Here is a 14,248-nt window from a genome sequence, read left to right on the forward strand (position 1 = left end):
TAATGGATTGAGTGCTAAGGCAGGGCCTGAAGACGAAGGCCAGTTGATGGAATCTCCTGATGAATCCTTCACTGCTGCCCCACCCCAAGTAGAAGCACTAAAGACAGGCTGCCAGTGGACCTCCTGGGGGGGGGGGGGGCAAAGAGCTTTATAGAGGGGACCTCTTACCTTCTCCTCCCCCCTTCTTAAAGGACATGCCCTGGGGAACATCAGGGCAATGCCTGCAGCATTGTGACTTGGTACTTGCTGGGACAGACGCAGCAGGTTCCAGCTGGCTGTGCCAGGGACAGCCCTTTCCAAGGTCGCCTCTTCCACCAACTCACAGGAAAAGGAGCCCGAATTCAGCTGTTTCTCAAAACTCTATTTTCTTCCCCTGTAGGAATTGGGGCTGCAAATATTTTTCACTAAGCCAGGGGGTTTAGACTCATTGGATATGACTGCTGCAAATGGCTGAAGATGTCATCTGGGTTATCCCCTTTGTGTGATATTTCATTGGCCTGGTCTGGCATCCTGGGAGCTTGAGACTTATCTGGAAATACCTCTTTAGGTTGGTGTGGCTGTGTTTGGACGCTCTGGCTTCCCCTAAATAGAACCTGACTCCTTGAATGAATCCTGAAATATATTTGTGTCATTTGTCCTCTCAACTTACCATGTTTAATTCATGGTCCCTAAAAAAATAAGATAGTGCATTTAAAGAGCTTAGCACCACGCCCAGCCCATTGTAAATGCTCAATAAAATGCCAGCTGTATTTTTTGTTCTTTGGGCTATTTTAATTCTTAGTCTTGGTCAGAGTCAAAATTAAACTAACATTGTGGGTCTAAGCTTTGGAGCCAAAAAAAAAAAAACCAAAAAACAAAATGAAAAAACAACTATCTGCCATATGTTCAGATTTCTAATTGAACTATGCTTTTATGTTTTTTTTTAAGATTTTATTTACTTATTTATTTGGGAGAGAGAGAGCACAAGCTGGGGGAGCAGTGGAGGGAGAAGCAGACTCCCTGCTGAGAAGGGAGCCAATGCAGCTCAATCCCAAGACCCCGACATCATGACTTAAGCCGAAGGCAGCCGCTTAACTGAGTCAGCCTCCCAGGAGCCCCTGAATTATGTTCATGAAGATTAACATTCAGAGACCACGTTTTCATATTCTAATGCCCTAAGAAGATATCATATACCAGAAATCTTACTGCCTGAAGACTGATGTACATTTGCAACAATAAAGCCTGCGTTTTCTGTGGAGACCTGAGCCAGCGGTTGGTTTTATTACCTTTTCCTAATAAAAATAAGAGAAAAGAGAACACAAAACATACACATTTGCTTTCCACGGTACACAACTTCTTACTCAAGTAGTTTCAAGCACATCAAAAATCAAGATTCTAGGCTGCTGGGCTGGAAATCGCTTGGCCCGAAGGGGGGAAAAGATCTTTCAGCTTGTGGTGTCCGGTGCTCTGTGTTTTCTCCTGGGTTTCATTCACATTGGAGAGAGGAATAGGGAGTGAGAAGAAGGAAGAGGAATGTTGGCGGATGGAAAACATTCCTAAACTAGAAGATGCTATTATTGCACCTTCAGGCATTTCTGTTCCTGGAGCAGGTACAGACCAAATGCCATCTGGAAAAACCTGAGCCCAAACTCATGTCTTCTAGTCACAACAATAACAACAAAACCCAACTCCGTACAACTGGGGGAGGGGGCGTTTGTTTATATAACGTGTCTATCCGGTCCCACACAGTAGTCTCGCCGCTCAGCGCTTCTCATGCCCCCTACTGGAGAAAGCAAGCATGCTTCAGAATTAAAGGGCCGCAGAAGTTCCCATTTCCCTCCAACTCTGTACTTGGGGAACCTCTAAGGCAGAGAGGGCGCAAAGTTCAGCTTTGACCCAAATAACGTCTTCGCCTCTCCTGAAACCCTCTCCTGCACCCTCTTGGATCCGGTGTCCAAAACGACTGCCAGACTCTGTTTCTTGGTGCGAAGAAAAAGGACTGGCCAGACTAAAAAGGAGGGACTTTGGGGAAATGCAGGATTCCAGCCCTGGGCTGCGGCCCGGAGGGGATGATGTCACCGCTCCGGCAAAGCGAGGGCTGGGGGGGGGGTGCGCGGGTGCGGCCGAGGGGGAGCCCGCGCCGCTCCCGCCGCTGCCAAGGGAGCGTTCCGAGCCCACGTCAGGGGACGCGTCGGGATAAATAGGGTCCCGCAATGGCCGAGGCTGGCTGCGCTCGGAGCTGCCGGGTCGGGGACTGGAGCTGCCTGGGCGGGTCCGCGCCCCGCAGGCTGAGGGCTGGCGCTGCTCGCGCTCGGTGCGCCGGACGCCGGATACCCCCGGCCGCTCCCGCTGTCCCGCACCGCTGCCGACCGCAGCGCGGGCGGAGAGCCTCTCCCGTGCCCCCGAAGGACTTCCTCCCCAGGGAAGGGAGGACGAGAGACTAGGGGGGCAGCAAGCCGGGGGCCCCTTCTGCCGGTCGGGGTGGCGGCGCGCCAGCGCAGTGCCATGCTGCTCTCCGTCCTGGCGGCGCTGTGCCTGGGGCTGCGCCTGGCGCTCGGCGTGCGCGGCGCGCCCTGCGAGGCGGTGCGCATCCCCATGTGCCGGCACATGCCCTGGAACATCACGCGGATGCCCAACCACCTGCACCACAGCACGCAGGAGAACGCCATCCTGGCCATCGAGCAGTACGAGGAGCTGGTGGACGTGAACTGCAGCTCGGTGCTGCGCTTCTTCCTCTGCGCCATGTACGCGCCCATCTGCACGCTGGAGTTCCTGCACGACCCCATCAAGCCGTGCAAGTCGGTGTGCCAGCGCGCGCGCGACGACTGCGAGCCCCTCATGAAGATGTACAACCACAGCTGGCCCGAGAGCCTGGCCTGCGACGAGCTGCCTGTCTACGACCGCGGCGTGTGCATCTCGCCGGAGGCCATCGTCACCGACCTCCCCGAGGGTGAGGCCGAGGGGAAGGACCGAGGGGGCGAGGGGCATTCTTGGCAGTTGCTGCCACGTGAGAACCGGGCGGCCACTTCTCCCGATGCCAGTGGGTGGACGGTCAGCACCCCCCACCCCACTTCCGAGGGTTGGGGGAGGTGGGAAGGGCTGGTGACCAGACTTTGGGGAAAAGTCTGGTTTCCCTACAGGAATTTCGGAAGCTGAAGAACACCACGTCCCATAGATTATGTGTGTGCAGGGTGAGGAGGTGCTTATAAGTGAGCCACTGGGGGCATTGTCATTGACAGAGAAGAGCGGCAATAGCAGGTGGGGCATAGGACGGGGCTGAGCCAGTGTTAAGCACTTTCGTTTAATCCTGAAAACAGTCCCACCGGGATTCTCCAGTTAGTGTCAGCTCTTGAAAACTCTTGCCGAAAAAGGCAGTACCAGTCATCACTCCCCACCAGGAGTGCAAGTTTGTAAATTTAGTTGTTCTGGAAAATTGTGACGTCTGTTTCATAGTCAAACTCTGTGGCGTCTTCCTTAACTGGATAACAACTTTTGCTTCCTTTTTTTTTTTTTTTGTCACTTTGCTGCTTTTCTAGGATGAAGGAGCAAGTTTAATTCCATTTCTTGAAATGAAACCTAAGAGCATTTTGCATGCTTTTATCCCGGACCCAGGTTCCTGCACATTTAAAGAGATTATGGTGTTGCCTCAGTGTAGTTTTTGAGGTTCTATCTCAGAGCATTGCCCAATACATGAAGGAGAAGTAAAGTGAAGGGAAAATCGAAACTCCTCTCTAATTCAAAGCTTTAGGGAAAAAAACCATATTTATTGCTTACATTATATAAATGATAGAGGGTTATGCTTTGGAGAATATACATATAGCTGTGAACTGTTTCTGCACTGCAAAAGGAGAGGTGGTGATTTGGAAATATTCTGGACATTTTGATTAGTATCAACTGTCAACCTGGAAAAACCAACATTTTAAAATGGATTTGGAAGGGAAGTTGGCTGTGTGTATCAGCCAAGTCAAATGGACACGCATTCACGTCAATTTGTGCTCGATGGGTAAAATCTCACTCGAAAGTCTTCTTTCCTAAGCCCAGGAATGTCTGTATGAAAGAGGTAGTCAACAGTCATATGCCACTTTTACAATGTAGTGTTATTCTTTTGATACTGTGCTAGTGTGTGTCTCCAGATGGTTCTTTATTCCAGCTGGGTGAACAGGCTAAGTCACTGACCACACCCACGTGGCTCTGTGTGTGTTTCAGACGTTAAGTGGATAGACATCACGCCAGACATGATGGTTCAGGAAAGGCCTCTTGATGTTGACTGTAAACGCCTAAGCCCCGGTGAGTTCTTTCGCCTTGAGGTTCCCTCTTTGTCTCCTCCCCAGAATGGTTTCAGGACACTTTTCCAACTTCTTGTCTTTCTTTCGTCTCCTCCAGACCGTTGCAAGTGCAAAAAGGTGAAGCCCACTCTGGCGACATATCTGAACAAAAACTACAGCTACGGTAAGTCATCGGACGCAACCATTCACCTGAGGACTTGCCACATTGCAAAGCCAGCCACAAAGCTGATGACAAAGGGTTTACTTACGTGGGTTCTCGACGTGGGTTCCCAATGGCACAAACACAACTATAAAATGTCTTGCTCTTCTGGGTAAATTAAGCAAAACCAAAGTAGATTACCCAGGGAGAACAGTGATGTGGATCAGAGCACAAATTTGCCTTCAAGGTCCTCCTTGTCTTAGGGAGAGGGGCCACTCAGCCAGGCCAGCCCATCTGACCTGTTCTCTTCCTGAGGTTTCCTGAAGGATGGGTGAGTGATCCATGGGCTGGATTATCTGAGGCCCAGAGGCCCAGGAACTAAGACCTGCCCATCTTTCTTTTTACTTATAAACACCTGTTAAAAAAAAAAAAAAAACCTGTAGATATTTAACATCTTAAAGGAATTGTGGGGAAATATGTACAAGTATTGACATAGTTTAAATGCCCTCCTCTCTTACTGAAAAGAACAGTCAGCACGTTCTTCAAAGAATCAGGCTATTTTTAATTTTTTAAGTAAATTTAATTCCATTATCATTTGAAAGTAAATTTAATTAAAAATAGTTTCTTTTAAAATATCTATTTGGGCTCCTTTATGTACCTTTGCATCTCTTAAATTACTTCTGTTGAAATAACAGGAACTGTTTAGGCAAAAAGGTCATTTTATTTGTTAACTTTGTTTTCCATAATTCAAACTGAAATTTTAAATCATGAACTTTATGTAATATTTCATATGTGAAAGTAGGACGATCATGGCCATATAAAAGTGTGAAGGGGTGCCTGAGTGGCTCAGTCGGTTAAGCATTACCTTCAGCTCGGGTCATGATCCCGGGGTCCTGTGATCGAGTCCCACATCAGGCTCCTTACTCGGTGAAGAGTCTGCTTCTCCCTCTCCCTCTCCCACTCCTCCTGCTTGTGTTCCTTCTCTTGCTGTGTCTATGTCAAATAAATAAATAAAATCCTAAAAAAAAAATAATAAATTTTAAAAAATAAAAGTCTGAAAAACATAACCTTTTATTTGAATTGTAAGATTTGAGATTATACATAGCCAATGTGGGTAACTCAACCAAAGGGAAAAAAAAGCACTGACTTCCAGTAGCTTTCATTGTTGTTGTTTTAAAACTGTTTTTTGTAGATATTGTCTTAATCTAATCTATTTTTTCCCTCATCTGACACTATCCAGCCCTCCTTACTAACCAGAGTTTCTCCATAACTACTTTGATGATGAAACCATTTCTATTTAAGTCCTTTGGCTTCTTCATAAACCAGCTTTCTAGGACAGAATCCAAGACAGATCCGTGCGAGGCTGATTACAATTCCATGGAAGGCAGTAATAGCAAGGGACCAAAAGGGCCAGAATTTAAAGCTTGATCAGACACACTAATGTTAACAGCCATCTGTAATAAAAGTTATACTTCTGCTCACCACAGACCTGGCTTTGACAGTCTGTGCAATTAAAGGATTGAGAGCAATGATGTTCAGAGACTCCTTCCAGTTCAAAAATGTTATGACTTTAATAACTTCCTTTGGAAGAGAGGAGGTTCAAGCATCAGACGGGTAGTTGGACCATACAACTTTAAAGTGGCTTCTGAGGGGCACCTGGGTGGCTCAGTCGATTGAGCGTTGGACTCTTGATTTTGGCTCGAGTCACGATCTCATGACCTTGGGCTTTGGGCTCAGCGGGGAGTCTGCCTGAGATTCTCTTTCTCCTCTCTCTCTGTCCCTCCCCCCACACGCTCTCTCTCAAATAATACATCTTAAAAAAAAAAAGTGGCTTCTGAACTCAAGAACATATGATCTCACTTCAGATAATCACAAGGCAGAGGATTAACAAATATTGACGTTCCTGACATGAATTTCCGGGTAGGATTTGGGCAGACAAACACGCAAACAAACGGGACTAATTTTAGGATTTTGAGGCGGGGAACAATCTGTGCGGTTCTTTATCAGCTGCAGCTGATGAGGAGCAGTGGCCGAGCCAGCGGCAGAGCCCCGCAGGAGCCTGCTCGTCCCCACACACCTGCACTCTGCCGCAGGATCCGGGCCTCGGCAGACAATGCTGACAATCAGATTGTGTGGGCTCCTTGCCTGTGTCTGGGCAGCGTGGACATGACCATAATTACAGGAGGGATTCTTTAAGAGAGGTTCAGGAGTTGGCGCGGATGCACCATCCTTCTTTGTCTTCGAAGGCTCCATCAACACTTCTGTCACTTTTTTCAATCGCAGTCATTCATGCCAAAATAAAAGCCGTGCAGAGGAGTGGTTGTAACGAAGTGACCACCGTGGTGGACGTGAAAGAGATCTTCAAGTCCTCGTCCCCCATCCCTCGAATGCAGGTCCCGCTCATCACAAATTCTTCCTGCCAGTGTCCTCACATCCTGCCCCACCAAGACGTTCTCATCATGTGTTATGAGTGGCGCTCCAGGTAGGCACGAAGGGGCAGAAGCAACTGCACGCTGCTTCTAGAAACCTGAATCTCATTTAACAGGGATGGTTTATTTAAAAAAAAAAAATGGCACCAGTAGTTCTTTTTTAAAAGACAACTAACTAACTAAATAAATAAACAAATCGATCATTTTAATAGATGCCACTGTTACCATATCACATATCCTAAATATCATTGAATTCCTCATGGCATTAAGGAAAAATTGAAATAGGACTATTTGAATGGAATCTTTAAAAATCAAGTTCAGAATTCATTAAGCAACTTGAAAAATCATAGGCAGATATACTACTATGAGTTAAAACAGTTCTTTTCAAACCATTCAAATCAATCTTAGTGTGGCAAATCCTGAATATTTTTTAAGAGCTCTTTAACAACTTACAGATCGAGTAAAGATGGCCATTTAAGATGACAGGTCCACATTTTCTTTATATACAAAATAAATGTACAGTATTTGTTTGATAGACCATCACACACACATACACGGTCAGACTCACACTCACACACACATACACGCATATCTCTGGGAGTGTGCGTCCCCACCTCTCTTTCCTTGGCATCTTTTTATATACTGGTACATTCCTTGTAATGGAAAAATCAAACTCTTCAGACCAGGTTCCAGGAAGGACCCCATAACTTGCTGCAGGATACATCTCCAACAAAAGGACTCCTTTTTTATATAACCAGTCTTCCCTTTGATTCCCTGCCATTAATGCTTATCTGTTTCTTCTGGATACAGCTATGGACTGTTTCTCCAAAACCCCTTTTGAAACTGACCTCACTTGAATACTTCCTTGATCTGTATCCTGTCAGTATTTGGGTACCGTCCTCGCACCGTGTATACCACCTTGTGTTCTTGGCTTTAAAACTGTTCTTCTACTCATAACTTGTCTCTCTGAAGAAGTTGAATGAATGAATGTTGACTGAAGTTTCTGGGCTCATCTCTTGCATAGTATTTGTACCTGTTACAGAACGAGATGCGGTTCTGGGACCGTACCAGATTGCTAGTCATTAAATCCTATTGGGACAGATGAATGGATTATAAATGAATTAAATAACATCTTTCCTGTCATCCTTTCTGTTCACTTATAGACTTATTATAATTCTGATGAAAATACCAGTAAAAATATTTTTGAATGACGGGGAGTTATGTCTTCATAATTGATGCTGATGATCATTTGAAGGAACAAACGGGCAAGGGCATGTAAAGGAGATTTTGAAAATACCATTTGAAAGGAGATCTGCCTTAGGAGAAACAGAAAACTGGTACCGAGCTACACTTGCTAATGCCATGTGGGGCAGGAGTACACATGTAGGTAAATAACACAGAGGAAGCAGTCTTGAAACAGATTCTAATGCATAAAATAACTGATTGTGAAGGAGATATGGCAAATCAATTGGACATGAATATATTATTTAGTAAATGTTGCAAATATTTTCATTTGGAAAACTAGTACATATTTTCACTTTATACTGTACTATAAAATAAATTTCAAATGGATTAAAGAGCTATTTTTAAAACGTAATCATAGAAGATAAAATCAGGTGAATAGATATGTGAAATCTGAAAGGCAAAATACTTTACAAACATGAAATTAACGTAAGAAATTACAAGGGCAAAATGTCAATATAGACTTTTGATGACATAATATCATGGACATAAAAATTACCCAAGAAGGCCAATAAATATTGAGAAAAATATTTGCAATGGTTATGACAAAGCAATAGTAACCTTACCATATAAAGAGGTCATATAAGTTCATATTTGGTACATTAAGACTACAATATATAAATAATGTGTACATAAATCTATACAGACAAGTTCCAGAAGAAATACAAATAGTATTAAATTTACCTCTTTAATTCTCCAACCCAAATTAAAAAATAATTTGAACGAAAGTTCAACCATTCTGAAAACAATTTGGCCCTGTGCATGGAAAACCTTGAAAAAAGACATATTCTTTGGCCCAGTAATTCTACTTTCAGAAATCTGTCCTAAGGCAATAATAAGTCAGTGCACACTAGTATATATATACAAGGACATTTGACTCAATGCTGGTAATAGTAGCTAAGCAAAAGGAGGTTCAACAGTAGAGAAAGGCCTAAGTGTATTATGCATATCATTGTTGAAATATTTTATGGTTATTAAAGCTGTATTTTTTAATTATTCTAATTATATGAGAAAATACATATAATAGAATGATTAAAAAATGTACAGTATGATCTCAATATACAGTGTGATCTAAACACATATATATAGGGACAAGGAAGAATAAAAGGAAATACTAGTAAAATATGAATGGTATACATGTGGAGTGTACAGTTAAGAGTTATAAAGAATTTTGGCTTTTTACAATTTTTTGGATTTTTAAACTTTTTCCTTTCATAATCAGAATTGCTCAAGATCAATTACTTTTTTTCAGGATGATGCTTCTTGAAAACTGTTTAGTTGAAAAATGGAGAGATCAACTCAGTAAAAGATCCATAGTAAGTATAATTAGCAACACTACGCATATGGAGTTAAGGGCATGTGAAGAAATTCTTTAGAGCTGGGGGATTCTTCACATTCTTCTCTCTCCAGGCCCTCAGGGGGCCTGCAATAGCGGCACAATTTGCCTTTTGAATAAGTAGTTAAGAGCACAGCTGTTCTGACTTGGAAGCTGTAGCATTGATCTCTCTTCAGCCTCAGAGGTGATTTGGTTGCATTCAATACGGATCGACTGATTATTTCCAGGTTAAATTGGTGGGTTTGTTTTTTTTTTATCTCTTTATGGTATTTTATTTAACTATTTTAGCAAAATCAGTCAGGTACTTGAGCAGAATTAACATCCAGAGGTCTTAAAACAGACATAGACATGTAAGGGTGTGAATACGCAATTCTAAAATTCATTCTGTCTCTGTACAAAGCATAATCTTTCCCTGTACTTAAGATAATTTTGAGACTCTTGTCAAAATCAGTTATCTACAAACTGTAATCATTCTGTGGCCAAATCCCTGATTTTAGTGGTAACATCATGGAAATATTGGTAATTCAATTAAGGGAGTTAGAATAATTTTTTTTGCCCAGAGATATGAGATCACACCAGAACTAAAGAAATCAGGTCATTGGTTGGAAATGTTTAAAGCATTCCCTCTCCTGAAAATACGTTTAGATGTATCTAGGGGAATTTGTGGTTTCCGGTTCACGAAAGGTCTTACAACGGCCCGGGGCCTCTCAGTTTGCGAGGGAAAAGACTGATGGAGAAGGTAGTTTGAACACAGCCTCTCCTACTCCGTGCATTTTGGAATAACACAACGGTCACATCTGAGCTAAAAACTCAGGAGCTGCTCAGGAGCGCGCTTAGCCTTACTGGACAGAAAATTCTAGCGGGATTGGTTATCCGGTTTCCAGGACTACCGTAGATTAGAAGCGTCAATGTAGAAAGTCAGTCCACCATAAGAACCTGAGAGGAAAGCAGGCTTTCAGGAATCATAGAGCTGTTCGGGCCATTCAGTTTTGCAGCAAACATTCCAATATGCTTCAGTGAGAATTTGAAGCTAAACCATATAATAGCAAACGTGGTGAGTTCATTATTTCAGAACAGACTAGACTTGTGCCCTGGGAGGGTGGGGGCTGTGTTTCTCATTTCCCTGCATTTCTAGTGCCTCGGACAATGCCTGGCCTGTGGTCATGCTCACACTCTTGGCTGAATGAAATACACTCTGACCAAGTAGGGGCGTATAGGTTATGCTAAAAGGCAATGTCTATTCAAGTGGACCCACTTTTTCAGTTTTTTCTTACATGCTGCTGTTTAAGTTTCTTTATATTATAAGCAGTGAGTCCTTTTCTATGAAGGAAACAACTATCCAGAAAGTCTCATTTCTCATCGGTTCTGGGTGGCTAACACTTGAGCGGATTACTAGAGGTGGGAGGGGCTCTGTCTTGGATGGAAGAGCATTAGGTGAACCCAGCCACAAATGCGCTGGGAGGCCCCCTGGCCTTCCTCGTGGGCTGGGTAAACTTCTGCTCTCTGCGATGTCAGAGCCTCTTTGGAAGGCTTGGCAATGCACGAATGTCGCAGCACAGGGCGGCGGGGCCAAAGTGCCTGGCCTGCGGTCTTGGGCCCCGGAGTCAGACTGGTGAATTTGGCTCCCAGCTCTGACATTTGTCAGCTGTGTGACTGGCTGCAAAGGGGCCGTGTGTGCCCTTTCCTGGCCACGACTGCGGTGTCCAACCTAGCAGGGCTGTTGGGAGCTTCCGTGAAATGAATGGGTATCAAGACTTCATCCCATCTTGAGCGCTTCTCAAATCCTCTGGTGTGTGCCAAGTGCCCGGCAACACAGGCTGGCGATTTTATTCATTGTTGTCACGACTCAGCTATTACGGGGGGGGAAATGGCATCGATTCTGACATCAGTTTCCCAGCATTACACAGTGCGATGTCTCTGACGGTCATGTGTGCAAATTGCCTCCCAGCAGTGGGAAGAGAGGCTGCAGGAACAGCGGAGGACCGTTCAGGACAAGAAGCGAACAGCGGGGCGTACAGGTCGTAGCAACACCCCGAAGCCAAAGGGAAAGCCGCCTGCTCCCAAACCAGCCAGCCCCAAGAAGACCATTAAAGCTAGGAGTGCCCAAAAGAGAACAAACCCCAAAAGAGTGTGAGCCAGCTGCCTTCCAGAACCGAGACTGCCCCTCAGGCCGAGGCCAGGCACTGCCCAGCCAGCCTGGGGAAGGCCCCGCTCCCCTTGCCTTAACAACTGCAGAACTCCTCCTACACACATCTTGCGGCATTTTTCTTAATGATCTGCTTCCGTTTTTCTTTTTCAGCCACCACAAGCCGTAGTGGTAGGTATGTCCTTTGGTGTGGAAGGTCTATGAAAGCTGAAAGCTGGTGGACAAAGCTTCTGGCGGCATTCAGAGTAGCCTTCGTGGGGCCTACTCTGGGAGATCTCTGTGTGGGGAAAAGATGCTTTTGGTTCTTACCGTTTGACCTAATATGTGCATTGTAAAATAAATGCCATATTACAAACAAAACACTCATTTTTCTTTTTACAAGATGTTTTATTTCAGTTTGACTTGTGCTGTTAGAAGGTTCGTGATAGTCTAAGATGTGATTGAAAATACAATGATTCTAAGGAGGAAGGCAAGAGGAATGAATGTCTAAAAGATCTTTATGTGTTTGCAGTTCGCGGAAGAATTTCTGTGATGAAAGGAGGATATGGAAAATTGAGGTATTGAAGAACAACTAGAAAAGCAGGATATGGAAAATTGTAATGATTTTTTTTTTTTTACAAAGAACACTTTCAGCTCATTTTTAGCTAGAAACTCTAGAAACTAAAATAATAATAATGATAACTAAATAAATAAAAGGGAAAGGCAGACACACCACATCTGGATCCTTGTTTCCTGACTACCATGCCGGGGGTGGCAAGGCTCTGAATTCACATTCATGATGCTTCTCATTAGTAATTGTTGTGTGACACCAGAAACAGTTCGTTTCTCCTATTACGATTTATGCACCAGTGACTCAACCCCTAAAGAATTTTACACCCCTGGATGTGGTGCTCATCTCATCTCCCCGGACATCCTAGGTATCTTGATGCCAAGCCTGAGAGAATTTTTCTCTCTGCGGAGAGCTGGTGCTTACAAAGTTCCCGTGGGCCCAATGGGGGGAGGGCCAGGCCTCCAAAGTCCCTGCTTCTCAGCCGGCCCTGGTACCCCGCTACACCCCAGCTCTGCACTTGGAACAACTACAGTCACCTCGCCATTCAAGGAGGTAGAGGAACAATCTGAAAGCTGAAGTATAAAATCTCCTTTAGCTTTCTCAATGTCCCTGCTTCTCAGAGAAGGTGTGCAGTGACCTGTCGTGCTCACACAAGATCATCAGACACATAATCTCCCTTCATCTCTTTAGCCATCGGGACACAGAAGTGAGGTGTGTGGGTAAGCCCAGGGAAAGTGGAGAAATGGGGTTAATAAGAATGCGGGCATGGGCTCCCCTCTTCTCTGTCACCACCGCAGGGCGCTGGAGTTGAAGGAGTCCAGTAGATGGACCCACATTAGGGTACCAGTAAAATACTCGGTGTATGTTTCTGCTCCCTTAGAGGCCAAACTTCTCCGGCCCGTAAGGAAAGCAGGAGAGGGGTTCAGCATAGCATCCACACCAAAGAAACCTACGCAAGGCCGTTAAAAGGAATTGGCAGCCGAGTCTACCTCCTCAGCGTTGTAGGGATTCTCTGGGGAGGGGAATCAGAAATGGAACTCTCCATGGAAGTGGAGAAAAAACATATGTAAAAAAAAGTCAACACCCTCAGTACAATTCTGAAGGTTATAAGAGTTTGGAGAGGACTACATATTTAAACATTGTTTAAATATTTAACTGAAATTGCGTACTGAATATTAGACGAAATGTAATACTTCGTTAGGAACACCAACACATTATACAGTACTTAACTAAGCACGCTTATACATTAGACAAGATGTAACCAGGCACATATATCAGTTTGATTAAATGAGAAAAGATGAACCAGGCCACTTGGTTTATTTATTATGAAAAAGTCAAAAACAAACATCAGCCCACACTGAGAGTAATATGACAAGTACGGTAGTGGCCTTTGTGTGAGAGCTAAAAATTTCTTTCTCTCCCTTCAATATATTTTCCATCGAAATGCATGTGAGAGGAGAAAAATAAAAATATATGGAAAGGAAAGCTGAGGTATTGAAATGAGAATTGTTTGAGAGTTGGATTACTTTAGTGAGGAAAAAAAAATCTTATTTTGCAATATTTAGATCAGCAAATCTCATAATTAAGGACAACTGCAGGCATTTATTTTTTCAATAATTTTGTTGGTCTTTTAATAATATAGTAAACATGTGTTTTCTATAAAGTATTTAATAAATCCATAAAATAAAAATAGTGGAATTAAAATCCTACCTTATCCTACTTATAGCTATGCAGAGGTAATCACTGTTCGTATTTTGGTATACAATTTTCCAGGTGTTTCCTATGAATTTATGTAATGATTTGAGGGAAAAAAACCTAGGAGCTTATTATACATACTGTTGATTAACCTTCCTTCTTCACTCAGCCTCTTATTCAGACTAGTTCTCATGTCAATAAAGCTGATTGCCACCTCATTTATAATGGCCCTGTTGTATTCCATGGTATGCGTTACTCGACAAACCCTTATGTTATTAGAGATTCAGGTTGTTTCTTAACTGAACATACTGAATAACTGAATCAACATCTTGATAACTAATATCTGTGCACATCCTTAATTAGTTCTTCGGGAGAAGTCAGTTTAAGTAGCATTGCTGGGCCAAGGGGTATGCCCACCAAGGAAAGTTCTTGATTATAGTGCCAAT

General features: G+C 43.8%; 1 protein-coding gene across 1 annotated transcript; it reads left to right on the plus strand.

Annotated features, from left to right (window-relative positions):
• The first annotated feature begins 2,149 nt into the window (after positions 1 to 2,149).
• SFRP4 (secreted frizzled related protein 4) lies at positions 2,150 to 14,020 on the plus strand. The gene is made up of 6 exons (XM_035020333.1): positions 2,150 to 2,929; positions 4,186 to 4,266; positions 4,363 to 4,428; positions 6,688 to 6,886; positions 9,328 to 9,391; positions 11,360 to 14,020. The coding sequence occupies exons 1-6, from the start codon at positions 2,485 to 2,487 to the stop codon at positions 11,543 to 11,545; spliced, it is 1,041 nt and encodes a 346-aa protein (XP_034876224.1). The 5' UTR covers positions 2,150 to 2,484; the 3' UTR covers positions 11,546 to 14,020.
• The last annotated feature ends 228 nt before the right edge of the window (positions 14,021 to 14,248 follow it).

This window comes from Mirounga leonina, unplaced genomic scaffold (genome assembly GCF_011800145.1).
Source record: "Mirounga leonina isolate KUSES-001 unplaced genomic scaffold, KU_Mleo_1.0 Mir_174, whole genome shotgun sequence".
Taxonomy (NCBI): Eukaryota; Metazoa; Chordata; class Mammalia; order Carnivora; family Phocidae; genus Mirounga; species Mirounga leonina.

Bases quoted from the DNA above. Each gene is read 5' to 3' on its own strand.
- SFRP4 (XM_035020333.1), top strand. From the start codon at position 2,485: ATGCTGCTCTCCGTCCTGGCGGCGCTGTGCCTGGGGCTGCGCCTGGCG. The intron at 4,429-6,687 runs GTAAGTCATCGG...TTTCAATCGCAG, and splicing joins GAACAAAAACTACAGCTACG to TCATTCATGCCAAAATAAAA. The intron at 9,392-11,359 runs GTAAGTATAATT...ATTGCCTCCCAG, and splicing joins AACTCAGTAAAAGATCCATA to CAGTGGGAAGAGAGGCTGCA.